This window comes from Arachis hypogaea, chromosome 12, assembly GCF_003086295.3.
Source record: "Arachis hypogaea cultivar Tifrunner chromosome 12, arahy.Tifrunner.gnm2.J5K5, whole genome shotgun sequence".
NCBI lineage: Eukaryota > Viridiplantae > Streptophyta > Magnoliopsida > Fabales > Fabaceae > Arachis > Arachis hypogaea.
Genome location: NC_092047.1, coordinates 119,384,188 through 119,404,274, shown reverse-complemented (window position 1 = coordinate 119,404,274; position 20,087 = coordinate 119,384,188). Strand labels below are relative to the sequence as shown.

Below are 20,087 nucleotides of genomic sequence, written 5' to 3'. Positions count from 1 at the left end.
TTTTTCAATCAAATTGGTACTTCAAATATTGCAAAATAATCATATTTGTCCTCGAGTGACTCCATCAACAATTTTCTTCAAAGATTGATGTTGTAAAACGTTAATTGATAACATATATAATACCTGATATGTCTAATTGGATATTGACCAAATATGTTTATAAAAAAATTATTAATTTAATCATTTTCTTCAATTACAAAAATTCTATTTCTAATATGACCTAGTGACTAAATTAATAGATTTTTGTAAACATATTTAGTTAACGTCTATTGAAATATATTATGTGTCATGTATGCTATCAGTTAATATTTCACATCATCAATTGTTGACGAAAATTGTGAGTGGAATAACTGAAGGACATATATGATTAATTCGTAGTATTTGAAGGATCACTTTGATTGAAAAAATCCTTCAAAACGAATTTGAAGAATGCATTATTTTTCCAGGACTAATTTGACTATTAATCCGTTTTAAAGTAAACAAACTCTCATTTTTTTCCACTGATAAACATGCTTATAAATTGTATTTTGAAATAAATGCTTAAAGATTTGATAAATATTATCAATTAAAACGTTGAATTATACTATTTAATTTTTTTTGTCCACGATATTTCTTAACCCGACAATATGAACAAAGCAATCCTTTACAACCTAGAATGCACATTTATTATTCAAGGTTCTAAATCTCTTATTTTATTCATTTAATATTTTAAGAGTCACCAAACTCTAATTCTTTTTACCGAAAAACATGGTTTTAAATTAAATTTTGAAATAAATACTTAAAAGACTTCATAAAAATTATCTCTTATTTTATTCATTTAACATTTTAAGAGTCAATAAACTCCCATTTTTTTCGCTGATAAATGCGCTTATAAATTGAATTTTTAAATTAATACTTAAAGACGTCATAAAAGCTATCAATCAAAACATTAAATTGTAGATTTGTAGTGTTTACTTTTTTTTAGTTGTCCATAATATTTCTTAGTCCGACAGGATGAACAAAGCAATCCTTCACCACCAACAAAGCACATTTATTATTCAAGGTCCTAAATCTCTTATTTTATACCTTTAATATTTTAAGAGTAAACAAATTCTCATTTTTTTCGCCGAAAAACATGGTTATAAATTGAATTTTGAAATAAATACTTAAAAACTTCATAAAAATTATCTCTTATTTTATTCATTTAATATTTTAAAAGTCAACCAACTCTCATTTTTTTCGCTAATAAATATGCTTATAAATTATATTTTAAAATAAATACTTAAAGATTTCATAAACATTATCAATTAAAACGTTGAATTATACTAGTTAACTTTTTAAAAAGACTTCATAAAAATTATCTCTTATCTTATTCATTTAATATTTTAAGAGTCAATAAACTCTCATTAACTAATGTCATGGATCTAAACTTTATTTAAGGATTTATCATTGGCCAATAGGTTACAGTATATACGAGTCAGGATTTAAACTCCTAACACTTAGATAAGATAAATGAATGAATAAGTTAATCACTCGACCAACATAAATTGATTAATTATAATGTTTAACTAATATACTCAACCAAAGGAAAAAATATTACTACTTTAAAAAGAAAAGCAGGCATTAAATTCCAAAAATTAAAGTAAATAAAATATAACACTATTTTAAAAAGAAAAGCAGGCATTAAATTCCAAAAATTAAAGTAAATAAAATGAGTTATGTTAAGTGTATACTAAAATCAGCTATCAAAGTCAGTCACCAGTATAAAATACATGCTAAAATATAAATATACATTGAAAATAAATTAAACCACACATATATTTATACACAAATACATTTATGACTGATTTTAGTGACTGATTTTGGTGTACAAATAGCATTTTTAAAATAAAATATAACACTATAAAAAGGATGATAGAAAATTGCTACAACACCATCCCATTTTCTATTCCTTTCTTCCTTCTTCTTTCTGGCGCCATTGCTATTGAATACTCACTCTCCATTCTATTCTTCAAACTCCATTCACATTTTCTCTCTTCTCTTCTCTTTTTGTGTTTCATTATCTTTCCAAAAAACCAAAATTTCCATGGCAGAAACTCTAAGCACCTCTGTTTTTGCATCAATGGCATCCCTTTCATCACCAAAACAAGCTCAAGAACTTGCTATGATGAGCATGAAAGTGGAAACCAATGCTGGAGCTACACCACCACCACCACTACCACCACCACAACCAATAGCAGTAGCAACAATGGCTACAACAAGTGGGAGCTTAGAGAATAAGAAGCTGAAGAAGAAGAGAGGAAGGCCAAGGAAGTATGACCCAAATGGGATCATGGGGTTGACATGTCCTCCAAATGCAGAATCAATGGCATTTGCATCACCACAACAGTCTCATTTTGGTGAGTGTTTTGGTTGCTATTTGATAATGACATGTTTGGTTGCTGAGAAAATGCATGATCTTTTTCTATTATAACAAAACACCCACAAAATTCTATTCCTTTTTTGAAACAATTTTGTTGAGAGAAATAATGTGATAGTGAATGAGACTTCTGTCTTTGAACAAATAATGAGTGGTTTTTGAAATCCTTTTTTGAAGCTTGCAAAATTGGTTCTTTTTGTTTGCTCAAGGAAAAAAAATGCAGGAGTATCTGTTGTTACTGCATGGATGTTAAATTATTTCTGTTATTGTTTCTTGAATCATTTGTTTTGTTGGATAAAGAAAAATTGTGCATTTCTTAAGTTGGTGCTCATGATTGATGAAAAAGACATGAACTTTACTCTTTTTGGAAAATAATCTAGAGTTGGCAGTTTGTATATAAACATTTTCTTGAATTTCGTTGCTAGAAATGTGTATGTGTGTGTTACTTTGTTTCAAATTTTGGTTGTGAAATTTTTAGTTGAATTGATATATGGTACTTTTTGGATATAGCACATACATATGTATTGATAATTTTTTTCTCTCTCTATAATCTGTGAAGGTGAGGTTGCAAATTTGGATGGTGTAGGCTTTACACCACATGTGGTGAATCTTCATGCTGGAGAGGTAATGTATAAAATCTCAGACTCTCAGTACTATTATGCTGCATTTCTTGAACAAATTTAAAGTATCTGTCATTTTGTAATCTAGATAGAGATCATACTTTGATGCTTTGCAGGATGTTGCTGCAAAGATCATGTCATTCGTCGAAAAGTATCCAGGAGGAATTTGTGTTCTTTCTGCCAATGGAGCAATCTCTAGTGTTACCTTAGACCGTTCTGGTTCTTCTGGTGGTTTGTGGACTTATGAGGTATGAATCTGATCTGTTTGATAAAAGCTCTTTCAATGCAATGTTATCTTTTCTGTTATATATTTTTTCCTTTTTGAATGTTGATTTATTACATGATACTATGATTCTTGTTATTGTTGTTGATAAGATTGATGGTGCTGTAACAAAAATTACTTTAGTGGACTAATTGAACTGAATTTTGATTGCACGAGGAAGTGATTTTATAGCTTTGAGTATTGAAATTTGATTAGAACTTAGTAACACAAACGCCTTATTCATTTACCATTTTAAAAGTCAACGAATTCATTCGTTTTTTCCGCCGATAAACGCGCTTAAAGTTGTAAACTTGTTTTCTGCTTTTGTGAAATTTTTTCTGTGTGACATAAGTGTTTGGTACAAATGCAATTGTTATCGTAATTAATCTTCTAGATTCTTCAATAATTTTAGACCATTTTTTAACTTTCATCAATATTTTATATTTTATTCATTTAATATTTTAAAAGTTAACAAATTCATTGTTTTCTGCTGATAAATATGTCTAAAGATTGTAGACTTATTTTCTGCTTTTGTAAACTTTTTTCTATGTGACATAAGTGTTTGGTAGAAATATAATTGTTATGGTAATTAATCTTCCACATTTTTCAATAATTTTAGACCATTTTTTTAACATTCATCAATATCTCTTATCTTATTCATTTAATATTTTAAAAGTCAACAAATTTAATCTTTTTTCTGCCAATAAACACGCCTTAAGATTGTAGACTTGTTTTCTCCTATTGTGAACTTTTTCCTATGTCAAAGGTGTTTGGTACAAATGCAATTAGTATGGTAATTAATCTTCTAGATTGTTCAATAATTTTAGACCATTTTTTTATATTTTCATCAGTATCTCTTATCTTATTCATTTAACATTTTAAAAGTCAACAAATTCAATCATTTTTTTCGTCGATAAACACGCCTAAAGATTGTAGACTTTTTCTGCTATTGTGATTTTTTTTTGTGTGACATAAGTGTTTGGTACAAATGCAATTACTATAGTAATTGATCTTCTAGATTCTTCAATAATTTTAGGCCTTTTTTTTTACTTTCATCAGTATCTCTTATCTTATTCATTTAACATTTTAAAAGTCAAGCAATTCAAAAAAATTTTTCCGCCGATAAGCGCACCTAAAAATTATAGACTTGTTTTCTGTTGTTGAGAGCTTTTTCTTATGTGACATAAGTGTTTGATATAATTGCAAATACGATGGTAATTGATCTTCTAAATTCTTCAATAATTTTAGGCCATTTTTTTTACTTTCATCGGTATCTCTTGTCTTATTCATTTAACATTTTAAAAGTCAATAAATCCAATCTTTTTTTTCCTATAAACGCGTCTAAAAATTGCACCATCAAATAACTACTTAAAGACAAATATAATTACATTATTACATAAAATTTTTGGTAAAAAATTACATTATGACTAGTGCCACAAATATAATTTTATAAGACTACATTTGGTTGATGTATGGATTGAGACAGAGACACAAAAATACAGACACTGAAGACATAAATATAATGAGACACAATTTTTTCAATTTGTTTGGTAACTACGTACACAAACAAATAATAAAATATAAATGTCAATATTGTCCTCACTATTATGAAACCACTACCACCATTATCACATCTTCTTTTCTACCACTATCAATACCACTTTTCTACCACCATTTATAACTCTTAAACTAATCAACAAATTCAATTAGACAAAATATCATCATCAGATCTAACAAATATTAATTAAAATTTAAATAAATAAATAATAAATAAAAAATTAAAAAAATAGAGAACTCGAATGCAATAGACATAGTGGAAATGGATCTGGAGGTAGAAGAAGGTGATTGCATGAAAGAGAGCAGATTCAGAGAAAGAGAGGGAGAAAAACATATCCAAAAACTAGCAACGCCAAAAATGATGACAATCACGACTTGAAGTAGAGACAACGACGAATTTGGAAATAAGGGCAGACGCAATAGTGAATAGCAATTACGATGACAATGGCTGCGACAGAGAATTTTGATTTGGAAGAAGGAGAGATGGAGAAGATGAGGCTCTGAAAATGAGAAACTGGAAGGGAATGAAATAGGAGGAAAGACAGGGGGAGAAAAGGAGGAAGGAAGAGTGGGAGAAGAGGAAGAAGGAGGAGGGCGGTGTCGCAATGTGTGAAGGAGGCAGACAGTGGGTAAGGCAGATAAGGGAAGGAAGAAGGAGGAGGAAGGAGGAAGAAGGAAGGTGACGGTGGAACAGATCAGAAAAAAAGGGAAAGGTGAGAAGGAATAAGAAGATTAGGGTTAAGGTTACCATAAGGATAAAATTATAATTTAATAAAAAATGAAGGGACAAAAGTGAAAAATTTTGTGTCTTAAGATAAAAGGAGAGACACTAAAGATAGACATGTATTTTGTGTGCTCTTGGGCTGTGTTTGGTTCATATCTTAAAATTATGAAGACATTGACACAAATACACAAGAGTACATAGACACAAAAAGATATTAGTTTTGCATTCTATTTGATAATTAAGACATGTACAGAACACACAACTCATAATTCTACTAAAAAGTCAATTTTACCCAATTCATTCCTGTATCACCACCATGACTACTTATGCCTTTTCACTCTCCTTCAAAATCATCACAATTTACCATGCCATCACCATCTTCAAAACCAACACAGTTTTTTTTTTTTTGTAATTCTTCATCCAAAAGAAAATCAACCCCATAAGCATAAAAACTAACCCAAAATTGCTAAAAATCAGCATAATACACAAATCTCCATAAATCTGAATAAAGAATTAGCTATCACCCCATCCACGACAAAGAACACCACAAATAAAATTCAATTCAAAATTTGATATTTAGAAAATAAACAAAAGTCCTTCAATATCATCCTAATTGAATAATACAAACAGATTCAAAATTTTTATTTAAAAAAATTGAAACAAATACAAATTGAATCTGAGGTAGAACAAGCAACAAAGTATATGAAAGAAAAGAAAGAGATAAAGAAAAATGAAAAGAAGATGAAAATGAGGAAAGGTGGAAGGAGGATGAGGCCAGCGAGAAAATATCATATCTATAATGAGATATGTGATTGCTTCCGCTATAGATCTATAGCCCGCTGCCAAAGAGAGGAAGAATGAAATGCGAACGGGGGAGAGAGCGTCTTCTCGTTACGGCAGTCGCTGTTGATGCTGATCTAAGGGTGAAGCAGAAAAACCTTCTTCTTTGTTGTGATGCCGCCTGAAAGGAGAAGACAGAAGACGAACAACGTCATCAGAGAGAGGATGGAAGCAACGACGTCGAAGCCCAAATCGGGCAACAACAATGGGCAGAGAGTATGGAGGCTACAAAGAGAGGAAATGAAGAATGGTTGAAGAAAAGAAAATTAGGTTGAATGGATAAAATGGTAAAAATTTCAGTGTCTCAAACTAAAAATTAATGTCTCAGCTAATTGGAAAGACACAAAATACATGTTTTTTGTGAGTATCTCTGTGTCACTGTGTCTCTCTTAGTTTTGTGTCTCACATACCAAACAAAGAACACGTCCTATGTGTCTCTATCTTTGACATACACAGACATCAACCAAACAGTGCCTTGTGTACCACCATGTCCATCGAAAATTTGTGTCTTCTGAACTAAATGACAGACATATACCACCATGTCTATATTTTGATAGACATGTATCACAAAACAAACGCTGCATAAAGGTCTTGTAGAAAGATATATATATATATATATATATATATATATATATATATATAAGAAATTCTTATTTTAATTTGGGAGCACTTTTCATATAAATTATTACTCACTCTTCTATGAATCTGCTATGAATGAAAAATAAAAGAATGAGAAAGAGTCAAATAATTTTTACTAATTTTCAAAAGTTAACTTTGCCTAAAAATATATATATTGTAGTGCTGTTTGTATCAGAAATAAATGGTCAATGTATGTTCATTATTTAAAGATAAGTACTTAGATTCAGGATTCTTGGTCAAATCCTATTTATTTAACATTTTAAAAGTCAACAAATTTAATCTTTTTTTCCAGCGATAAACACGCCTAAAAATTGTACCGTTAAATAAATACTTAAAGACTTCACAGAATCTGCCAATTAAAACATTGTATTATAGTGTTTTATTAATACACTCAAACACAGAAAAAACACTACTACTATAGTTAATATCTTTTAGAATACTTGTAAATAAGCTAGTTGTTATTCAATTTCTATCATAATTTTCAGTCAAAGTTATGATTAAATGATGGGTTCTGAGTCAAATATGACATTATTACTAGTGCCACAAATATAATGCCACTAAATATCTTATAGAAAGAAAAACAAAGAGAGAGATTAAAACAATTTTTTATTTTGATTTTGGAGCATTTTTAATTCGAATTATTTGTCACTCTTCTATGAATTTTCTACAAATGAAGAATAAAAGATTTAGAAGGAATCAAATAATTTTTACTAATTTTGAAATGTTAAATTCGCCTAAAAATATTATATTGTGATACTATTTGTATCAAGAATAAATGGTCAACGTATGTTCATTAGTTAGAATTCAAAATTGTTTGTCTTATCTATTCACACATTTTAAAAGTCAATAAATTCAATTTTTTTTCCGCCGATAAACGCGCCAAAAAACTTAAACCTTTAAATAAATACTTAAAGACTTTACAGAAACTACCAATTAAAACGTCGTATTGTAGTATTTCACTGATACACTCAAACACAGAAAAAATACAACTACTTTAGTTAACATCTTTTAGAATAATTGTAAATAAGCTCCTTATTCTTCAATCTCTATAATAATTTTCGGTCATAATTATGGTTAAATGGTGGGTTTCATATCAAATATCACATTATTACTAGTACCACAAATACAATGCCACTAAACATGTTATAAAAAGAGAGACATAGAAAGATTAAAACAATTTCTTATTTTGATTTTGGAGCACTTTATATTTGAATTATTACTCACTCTTCTATGAATTAGCTATGAAAGGAAGAATAAAAGATTGAGAAGGAATAAAATGGTTTTTACTAGTTTTCCAAAGTTAAATTCGCCTAAAAAAATTATATTGTAGTGCTATTTTGTATCAGGAACAAATGGTCAATGTATGTTCATTATTTAGAAATCAAAATTTCTGATCCTATCTTATTCATTTAACGTTTTAAAAGTTAACGAATTCAATCTTTTATTTTCTACTGATAGACACGCCTAAAGATTGTATGCTTATTTTTTGCTGTTATGAACCTTTTCCTGTGTGACATGAGTATTTGGTAAAAATGCAATTACTATGGTAATTAATCTTATAGATTCTTCAAAAATTTTAGACATTTTTATTAATTTTCATCAGTATCTCATATCTTATTCATTTAACATCTTAAAATTTCACAAAAAAAAATTCTGTCAATAAATGTGTCTAAAGATTGTAGACTTATTTTCTGCTTTTGTGAACTTTTTCCTGTGTAACATAAGTGTTTGGTACAAATACAATAACTATGGTAATTAATCTTTTAGATTCTTCAATAATTTTATACCTTTTTTTAACTTTTATTAGTATCTCTTATCTTATTCATTTACCATTTTAAAAGTCAACAAATTCAACCTTTTTTTTCGTTGATAAACGCGCCTAAAGATTGTAGACTTGTTTTCTTCTGTTGTAAACTTTTCGTGTGTGACATAAGTGTTTGGTACAAATACAATTGTTACGGTAATTGATCTTTTAGATTCTTCAATAATTTTAGGCCAATTATTTTTTTTACTTTCATCATATCTCATGTCTTATTCATTTAAAATTTTACAAGTCAATAAATCCAATTTTTTTCCGCCTATAAATGCGCCTAAAAATTTCACCATCAAATAAATACTTAAAGACATCATAGAAATAGCCAATTAAAATGTTATACTGTATTGTTTAATTAATACACTCAAACACATAAATAAAACACTACTACTTTGGTCAACATCTTTTAGAATAGTTATAAATTAACTCAACCGCTATCATAATTTTTAGTAATAATTATGATTAAATGATGAGTTTCAAATCAAATATGACATTGTTACTACTGCCACAAATATAATTCTCTAAAGGTCTTATAGAAAGATAGGCATAAAGAGAGATAAGAAGAATTTCTTATTTTAATTTTGGAACCCTTTTCATCTAAATTATTACTCACTCTTCTAAAAATCTGCGATAAATGAAGAATAAGAGAATGAGAAAGAGGCAAACTAGTTTTCCAAAGTTAAATTCGCTTAAAAAATTATATTGTAGTGCTATTTGTATTAGGAACAAATGGTCAATGTATGTTCATTATTTAGAATTCAAAATTTTTGGTCCTATCTTATTCATTTAACATTTTAAAAGTTAACGAATTCAATCTTTTATTTTTTGCTGATAAACGCGCCTAAAAATTGTAGACTTGTTTTTTGTTGTGAACTTTTTCCTGTGTGGCATAAGTATTTGGTACAAATGCAATTACTATGGTAATTAATCTTCTAGATTCTTTAATAATTTTAGACATTTTTTTTAACTTTCATCAGTAACTCATATCTTATTCATTTAACATTTTAAAATTTCACAAATTTATTCTCTTTTCTGTCAATAAATGTGTCTAAAGATTGTAGGCTTATTTTCTACTTTTGTGAATTTTTTCTTGTGTAACATAAGTGTTTGGTACAAATACAATGCTATCGTAATTAATCTTCTAGATTCTTTAATAATTTTAGCCTTTTTTTTTTAACTTTCATCAGTATCTCTTATCTTATTCATTTACCATTTTAAAAGTCAACAAATTCAACCTTTTTTTTGGCCGATAAACGTGCCTAAAGATTGTAGACTTGTTTTCTGCTGTTGTGAACTTTTCGTGTGTGACATAAGTGTTTGGTACAAATACAATTGCTACGGTAATTGATCTTCTAGATTCTTCAATAATTTTAGGCCAATTATTTTATTTTTTTACTTTCATCGGTATCTCATGTCTTATTCATTTAAAATTTTACAAGTCAATAAATTCAATTATTTTCCGCCTATAAATGCGCCTAAAAATTTCACCATCAAATAAATACTTAAAGACATCACAGAAACAACCATTAAAATGTTGTATTGTACTGTTTAACTAATACACTCAAACACATAAATAAAACACTACTACTTTGGTCAACATCTTTTAGAATAGTTGTAAATTAACTCAACCACTATCATAATTTTCAATAATAATTATGATTAAATGATGAGTTCCAAATCAAATATGACATTGTTACTACTGCCACAAATATAATTCTCTAAAGGTCTAATAGAAAGATAGACATAAAGAAAGATAAGAAGAATTTCTTATTTTAATTTTGGAACATTTTTCATCTGAATTATTACTCACTCTTCTAAAAATCTACTATGAATGAAGAATAAGAGAATGAGAACGAGTCAAATAATTTTTACTAGTTTTCAAAAGATAACTTTGCCTAAAAAAGTATTTGTATCAGAAATAAATGGTCAATATATGTTCATTATTTAGAGATCAGTACTTAGAATTCAGGATTTCTAGTCATATCTTATTCATTTGACATTTTAAAAGTCAACAAATTTAATCTTTTTTCCGCCAATAAATACACCTGAAAATTGAACCTTCAAATAAATACTTAAAGAGTTCACAAAAACTGCCAACTAAAATATTGTATTATAGTGTTTAACTAATACACTCAAATAGGAAAAACACTATTACTATAGTTAACATCTTTTAGAATATATACTTGTAAATAAATTCCTTGTTATTCAATCTCTATCATAACTTTTAGTCATCATTATGGTTAAATGATGGGTTCCAAATCAAATATGACATTAGTACTAGTGCCACAAATATAATGCCACTAAATATCTTATAGCAAGAGAGACATAAACATAGAGTAGAACAATTTCTTATTTTGATTTTGGAGCACTTTTCATCCGAATTATTACTTACTCTTCTATGTATTTGCTATGAATGAAGAATAAAAGATTGAGAAGGAACAAATAATTTTTATTAGTTTTCAAAAGTTAAATTCGCCTAAAAATATTATATTATAGTGCTATTTGTATCAGGAACAAATGGTCAATGTATGTTCATTATTTAGAATTCAAAATTTTTGGTCCTATCTTATTCATTTAACATTTTAAAAGTTAACAAATTCAATCTTTTGTTTTTTGCTGATAAACACGCCTAAAGATTATAGACTTGTTTTCTATTGTTGTGAACTTTTTTCCCGTGTGATATAAATGTTTGGTACAAATGTAATTGCTATGGTAATTAATCTTCTAGATTCTTCAATAATTTTAGACCCCTTTTTTTAACTTTCATCGATATCTCATATCTTATTTATTTAACACTTTAAAATTCCACAAATTCATTCTTTTTTCTGTCGAGTAAACTTGTTTTCTGCTCTTGTAAACATTTTCCTATGGTGACATAAGTGGTACAAATGCAATTGCAATGGTAATTAATCTGCTATATTCTTCAATAATTTTAGACCATTTTTTTAACTTTCATAAGTATCTCTTATTCATTTACCATTTTAAAAGTCAATAAACTCAATCTTTTTTTGGCCGATAAGGGCACTTAAAGATTGTAGACTTACTTTCTGCTGTTGTGAACTTTTTCTTCTATGACAAAAGTGTTTGGTACAAATGCAATTGCTATGGTAGTTGATCTTCTAGATTCTTCAATAGTTTTAGGCCAATTTTTTTTCTTTCATAAATATCTCATGTCTTATTCATTTAAAATTTTAAAAGTGACCAAATTCAATCTTTTTTTTGCCTATAAACACGCCTAAAAATTGCACCATCAAATAAATATTTAAAGACATCATAGAAACGACCAATCAAAACGTTTTACTGTAGTGTTTCACTAATACACTCAAACACACACAAAAAAAATCCTACTACTTTGTCAACATATTTTGGAATATTTGTAAATAAACTCGACCACTATCATAATTTTCAGTCATAATTATGATTAAATGATGGGTTCTGAATCAAATATGATATTTTTATTACTGATATAAATATAATTCTTTAAAGGTCTTATATAGAAAGAGAGACATAGAGAGATAAAAACAATTTCTTATTTTAATTTGGAAGCACTTTTCATCTGAATTATTACTCACTTTTCTATGAATCTGCTATGAATGAAGAATAAAAGAATGAGAAAGAGTCAAATAATTTTTACAAATTTTCAAAAGTTAACTTCACCTAAAAAAAATAATATTGTAGAGCTATTTGTATCAGAAATAAATGGTGATTGTATGTTCATCATTTAGATATCAGTATTTATAATTTAGGATTCCTAATCTTATCTTATTCACTTAACATTTTAAAAGTCAATAAATTTAATCTTTTTTCAACCGTTAAACATGCCTAAAAATTGAACCTTCAAATAAATAGTTAAAGACTTTGCAGAAACTACCAATTAAAACATTGTATTGTAGTGTTTAACTAATTCTCTCAAACACAAAAAAAAAAAGAAAACACTACTACTATAGTTAACATCTTTTAGAATACTTGTAAACAAGCTCATTTTTATTCAATATCTATCATAACTTCCAGTCATAATTATGGTTAGATGATAGATTCCAGATCAAATATGACATTATTACTAGTGCCACAAATATAGTGCCACTGAATATCTTATTGAAAGAGAGACATACAGAGAGAGATTATAACAATTTTTTATTTTGATTTTGGAGCACTTTTAATCTAAATTATTACTCACTCTTCTATGAATTTTCTACTAATGAAAAACAAAAGATTGAGAAGGAATCAAATAATTTTTACTAGTTTTCAAAAGTTAAAGTTGCCTAATAATTATATTGTGGTGTTATTTGTATCAAGAATAAATGGTCAATGTATGTTCATTAGATAGAATTCAAATATATTGGTCTTATTTTATTCATTTCACATTTTAAAAGTCAATAAATTCAATCTTCTTTTCCACCGATAAACGCATCTAAAAATTGAACCTTCAAATAAATACTTAAAGACTTCATAGAAACTACTAATTAAAATATTGTATTTAGTGTTTCACTGATACATTCAAACACAGAAAAAGCACTACTACTTTAATAACATCTTTTAGAATACTTGTACATAAACTCCTCATTATTCATCTTCTATAATAATTTTCAGTCATAATTATGGTTAAATGATGTATTCCAAATCAAATATCATATTATTACTAGTGCTACAAATGTAATATCACTAAATCTCTTATAGAAAAAGAGACATAGAGAGAGATTAGAACAATTTCTTATTTTGATTTTGAAGCACTTTTCATCTGAATTATTACTCACTCTTCTATGAATTAGCTATGAAAAGAGGAATAAAAGATTGAGAAGAATCAAATAATTTTTACTAGTTTTCAAAAGTTAAATTTGCCTAAGAAAATTATAGTGTAGTGCTATTTGTATCAGAAACAAATGGTCAATGTATGTTCATTATTTAGAATTCAAATTTTTTAGTCATATCGTATTCATTTAACATTTTAAAAGTTAACAAATTTGATCTTTTTTTCGATAAACGTGCCTAAAGATTGTAAACTTATTTTTTGCTATTGTGAATTTTTTCATGTGACATAAGCGTTTGGTACAAATACAATTGCTATAGTAATTAATCTTCTAAATTCTTCAATAATTTTAGACTTTCCTTTTTTAACTTTCATCAGTATCTCATATTTTAGTCATTTAACATTTTAAAATTCCACAAATTCATTTTTTTTTCTGTCAATAAACACACCTAAAGATTTTAGACTTGTTTTTTTTGCTTTTGTGAGCTTTTTCCTGTGTAACATAAGTGTTTGGTACAAATGCAATAGCTATGGTAATTAATCTTCTAGATTTTTCAATAGCTTTAGACCTTTTTTTTAAACTTTCATCAATATCTCTTATCTTATTCATTTACTATTTTAAAAGTCAACAAATTCAAGCATTTTTTGCCGATAGAGGTGCCTAAAGATTGTAGACTTGTTTTCGATGTTATGAACCTTTTCTTGTGTGACATAAGTATTTGGTACAAATGCAATTGCTATGATAATTGACTTTTTAGATTCTTCAATAATTTTAGGTCAATTTTTTTTTTTACTTTCATTGGTATCTCTTGCCTTATTCATTTAGCATTTTAATAGTCAATAAATTTAATCTTTTTTTCGACTATAAACGTGTCTAAAAATTGCACCGTCAAATAAATACTTAAAGACATCACAGAAATGACTAATTAAAATATTGTACTATAGTGTTTAACTAATACATTTAAATACAGAAAAAACACTAGTACTTTGGTCAACATCTTTTAGAATAGTTATAAATAAATTCAACCGTTATCATAATTTTCAGTCATAATTATAATTAAATAATGGGTTCCAAATCAAATATCACATTATTACTAGTGCCACAAATATAATGCCACTAAATGTATGACAGATAGAGAGACACAAGGAAAGACTAGCTAGAACAATTTTTTATTTTGATTTTGGAATACTTTTTATCTGAATTATTACTCACTCTTCTATGAATTTGCTATGAATGAAGAATAAAAGATTGAGAAAGAATCAAATAATTTTTACTAGTTTTCAAAAATTAAATCTGCTTAAAAATATTATATTGTAGTTTTGTTTGTGTGAGACATAAATAGTAGATGTATGCTCATTATTTAGAATTCAAAATTTTTGATCTTATGTTATTCATTTAATATTTTAAAAGTAAACAAATTTAATTTTTTTTTTCGCCGATACCTAAAAACTAAACCTTCAAATAAATACTTAAAGAATTTACAGAAATTACCAATTAAAATATTGCATTGTAGTATTTAACTAATACATGACAAAAAAAAACACTACTACTTTAGTTAACATCTTTAAAAATATTTGTAAATAAGCTCACTATTATTTAACCTTTAACATAATTTTCGGTCATAATTATGATTAAATTATGGGTTCTAAATCAAACATCACATTATATTACTAATGCTACAAATATAATACCTCTAAATGTCTTATAGAAAGAGAGATATAAAAAGAGATTAGAACAATTTCTTAATTTAATTTTAGATAATTTTTTATCTGAATTACTCACTTTTATATGAATAAAGAATAAAAGATTGAAAAAGAGTCAAATAATTTTTACTAATTTTAAAAAATCAAATGGTTAATGTACGTTCATTATTTGAAATTCAGGATTCATGATCTTATCTTATTAATTTACATTTTCATTTTTTATCAGGGTCGATATGAGATTTTACGTTTATCTGGATCATACACACCTATAGAGAGTTGTGGGATGAGAAGCAGGAATGGTGGACTGAGTATCATGCTAGTCAATCCTAACGGCCATGTTTTCGGCGGTGGCATTGCTGGTGTGCTAACTGCTGCTGGCCCCATTCAAGTATGATACTTTCTTTAATGTGTTCTTTATCTTCTAAGCTGTAAAGCCAAGCTCTTTGAATCTCTTCCGTAGTTCAAATAAAAAAAAATAATAAAAAATACTATTCGTATACTAAAATCAGCTACCAATGTATCTATGTATAAATAGATGTGTAGTTTAATTTATTTTTAATATATATTTATATTTCAATATATATTACTACAAGAAAATAGAGTTATTTTGACACTTTATTTTTTAACACCATAATTAAATGTCAAAATTAATATATATTTTTGACAAATATCACAAATGTCAAATTTTCTATATTTTCTTGACGAAAAATTTGACCGTAGAAAATTACTCCTCAATTTTGACACTCATTTGTTTTCAATTTACTCTACTATTTTTTTTCTTCTTTGGACTCTGTTAATTTTGACATCACACTGCTCTCAGTTTAGGATTATACTACTCATTCTTTATCTTCAAAATCTCAATTTATTCTTTAGTTTCAAGATCACATCTCATTCTTTGTTAAAATTTTTTGTTGAGAATATTTTATAGTCAATAAGTGTCAAAATAAATAGTATTTTTGACAATTAATAAGTATCACAGAAAATATGTTCTCAAAATTTTCTAACAAATTATTTTTTACAGTCATTATTTATCAAAATAAGATTTAAATTTTTTTCACAATCGCTTATATGTTAAAAATACTATTTTTGACAAAACTTTTATTAACATATTTTCATAGTTAAAATAGTGTCAAAATTTGTTTTTTTGACAAATTTTAATTTTTTTTTACACATTATAACCCTAAAAAATAATTTATATTATTATAGTGTATTTTACAGTGATAACTGATTTTAGTATATATATAACATAGTCGAAAAAAATAACTTTTATAACTTGATTGTTGTAGACATAGTTTTCTACGGTAGAATGTTATCTGATCTATGTAGCTGACCCTATTTTTCATAAGACTATTAATGTCCTATATCTTTTTTTACCACTATAAAGAGTTAACTTTAGCAATGGTTTTCAGCTTGTACTAGGGAGCTTCAGGACACGTGTTAGCAAAACCCCTAGAAAGAAGCGCGGCGGCCATGAACACACTACAAGTCAGCTTGTAGTGGCTGCGCCGATTGCAGGCGGTTCAAACACACCGATAGAGGCAAGGCCTATCTCACAAGCAAATCCTAATTAATGGTGAGAATTTTCTTATACTTAATTCATCTCAAGAGTTTGCTACTACGTACTACTTAAAATAGTTCTTTACGGCGTTTGTTTTGAGGTACTGAGACAGAGACTGAAAAACTGAGATTTAGTATTGTGTTTGTTAGTTCAGAGACTGGTACAAAAATTTCTGTCTCTGTCTCTAAAATTTCAGTATTTCAGTACCTCTAAAAAATAGGGACACAGGGGACTAAAATTTTTAGAGATGAAGACTAAAACTTTAATAATATTTTATACCTAAAATACTTTTATTTCAATTAATTAATTTCAATTTTACCCTTTATGCAAATTAAATTAGAGTTTCATTCTTATTTCAATTTCTGTCTCTCATTTTGCACCAAACAAAATAATGAGATTTATTTCGATCCCTGTCTCTTAGTCTTTGTCTTTCAGTCTCAGTCTTTCCATCTCTGTCTCTCCACCAAACACTACCTAAGAGTTTTCAGCTCAGAAAATATCTCTAATATCAACATAACATTATCTGATAAATAGAAAAATAAAAGATTAATTGCTTATTTTTGGTCTAATAATAATATTTTATTTTTGAGTTAACCGATGAACTCTTGGAATAAGACTAGTGCATGGATTTCGATTCTCTCATCGTTTGTTTTAAACATGAGAAGATCGTCACCCATAAAAACATTGAGTATTGAATGATTTAAAGCAAAGTTTGGTTACTAATCTTTCCAATATTTGATTATATTTTTTTTTCTTTCTTGTGTTTGCAGGTGATTGAGTGAATCTAAGAACAGGAGTTTGAATCATAATATAGATTTATTGTGAGTAATTAAAAACAGGGTTGAGGCCTCTACTTATGATTTTATAGTATTTGTTGGAAACTTCAAAGGTTTTCTTGAGTTGGAAATTAGGGTGATGATAATGAAATATTGTAAGCTATTTTGGGATTGTTTCAGTTTATGCATTGCATTAGTTGAGGTTTGCTGGTCCATGAACAATTTACTTCAAAATGAAAATTGTAGTGAAAATTAAGAAAGATTATATGTTATCAAAAATTCATTTTGCATACAAAAAATTCGAAACTAAATTTGTTATATTTTTATATTTGCATGTGTTATTTCATATTTGTTTAATGTGTATTTTGTATTTTAACTAATTATGGGTTATATTGTTAGTATCATTTTTTTTCCTTCAAATAAAATATTTTGCTTTTTGGGTCGTTTTTTTTTTTTGGTATTGATTTGGGTCGAAAAATATATTTGTTTCAATATTTTATTTTTATTTTTTTTTAATAAAAGATATTTTCATTGGGTCTTAAATGAAAGCTCTTGAATAACTCTTGAATATTACAAATTATTGAAGTGCTTAGCCCATTGGACCTATTTAACACATGAAAAATATAATTTTACTATCTATCATTTTCAGGCCTAGACAAAATTATTAAGACTGATAAGTGATAGCTACAAACAAAAAAATAAAATAATAAAAAAAAAAAGAGAGCAATAGCTATATAATTATTATGTATTTTTTTATTGCCTTAAATTTTTTAGTCAAATAATTTTATAATATGGAAAAAAAATCTTTAACATAAGGGGAATTAAAAAACCTATAAAATTTACGTAAACCTAAATAAAAGGCTCTTGTGTAAAAAAATTTAAGATAAAGTGTGTTTTATTATTTCTATTCAACTTTATTTTTTATTTTAAAATAAATTTTAATTTTATCCATACTATTATCTTTTTAACAATTAGTGAATAAATTATTTTCTAATTTTACTCCAAAATAATCATCGTTATCACTGTCCAGTCTCCAAAATAACCCTTTTATTATTAGCCATATTTTTGGATCAATATAATAAATAGTTGAAGGAAAAAAAAAGCAATGAAGTATTATGAAATTTTAAAAATATTAGTATTTAGTATTTACTATGTATAGTGGGTGCATTCCCACTAGGCAACTTTTACTACAAAGTTCAAATAATTGAACATTACATCATACATTATATCATTGGAAAATTTTTAAATATATCTAAAATATCAATTAATATATATTATAATCGTTAATTTTAATTAATATTATATATATATATATTATAATTAAAATTAATAATCAAAATTATTGAAATATCGATGTTTCAAGATATGCTTAAAAATCTTCCTATATCATAACTATACACGGAGGATCATGCAGTTTTCTTTATTTCATCAAAAACTCAAGATTAAAAAAATTATATTGAAACATAAATAATGAATATATACATAACATACCGTTATTATATTGTGCCATTGATTATTATTATATTAAGATGAATGATTCCATTTAAAAGAAATAATTGTCTATAGAGTAAAGAAATGGGAATCTCCTATGAATCTCTGCACTTTTGAAAAATAAAAAGTTAAAATATTGAACTTCATCCAAACAGTAATTATGTAGTGACACTTGTTTGGCTTTTTTTTTTTAATTTAAAAAGTTTAAACTTTTAATTAGATAATTGAATCGAAATAATAAGCATGCACGTGTTTTGTACTTTTGTCTTTTTTTTTTTTTTTTTTTGAGAAAAAACAAATCCCAACTATTTGATTAGCTGTTAATACACAAGAGAAGAAAAAAAAAATAATAACTAAAATGGTAATAATAATGTTTAGGGTAATTTCAAGGAACGATTGTTGGTGGTACTCAAACCAAACTTGTGCGTTTGTCATGATAATTCTTTGTATTAATACCAGTTATTATTATGGAATTCTTTTATTAATAAATAATAATGAACAGATTCATCATAGATTTGAGAGGTGAATGAATAATAAGATTAATTTTTATAAACTGTTGGCAGCACAAGAGTTTTCAAATAATTATGATATTTTGTTACTAATTGATTATTGGAGATATAACAATTACACAAGGTGATATAAAATTCACCACAATTTTACAAACACAAAAAGTGGGAAAAGGGGGAAAATAAACTAATTAATTGTATAATAACAACGACATAATAATGATAATAATAATAATAATAATAATAATAATAATAATAATAATAATAATAATAATAATAATAATTAATTGTGTAAGTGAAGTTTATATATATATATATATATATATATATATATATATATATATATATATATATATATATATATATATATATATATATATATATATTCACTATTTGAAAAAGCAGTGTTATAATTAATAATTAGGATTAACGTGCTTACACTGGGATTCCTT

The 20,087-nt window shown here is 26.7% G+C and overlaps 1 protein-coding gene across 1 annotated transcript; it reads left to right on the top strand.

Moving 5' to 3' along the window:
* The first annotated feature begins 1,926 nt into the window (after positions 1-1,926).
* Positions 1,927-18,176, top strand: LOC112728880 (AT-hook motif nuclear-localized protein 10-like). Its single transcript, XM_025779207.3, has 6 exons — positions 1,927-2,378; positions 2,958-3,022; positions 3,135-3,266; positions 15,531-15,692; positions 16,714-16,877; positions 17,633-18,176. Exons 1-5 carry the CDS (start codon positions 2,066-2,068, stop codon positions 16,873-16,875), a joined length of 834 nt encoding a protein of 277 aa, XP_025634992.1. The 5' UTR covers positions 1,927-2,065; the 3' UTR covers positions 16,876-16,877; positions 17,633-18,176.
* Positions 18,177-20,087: the final 1,911 nt, after the last annotated feature.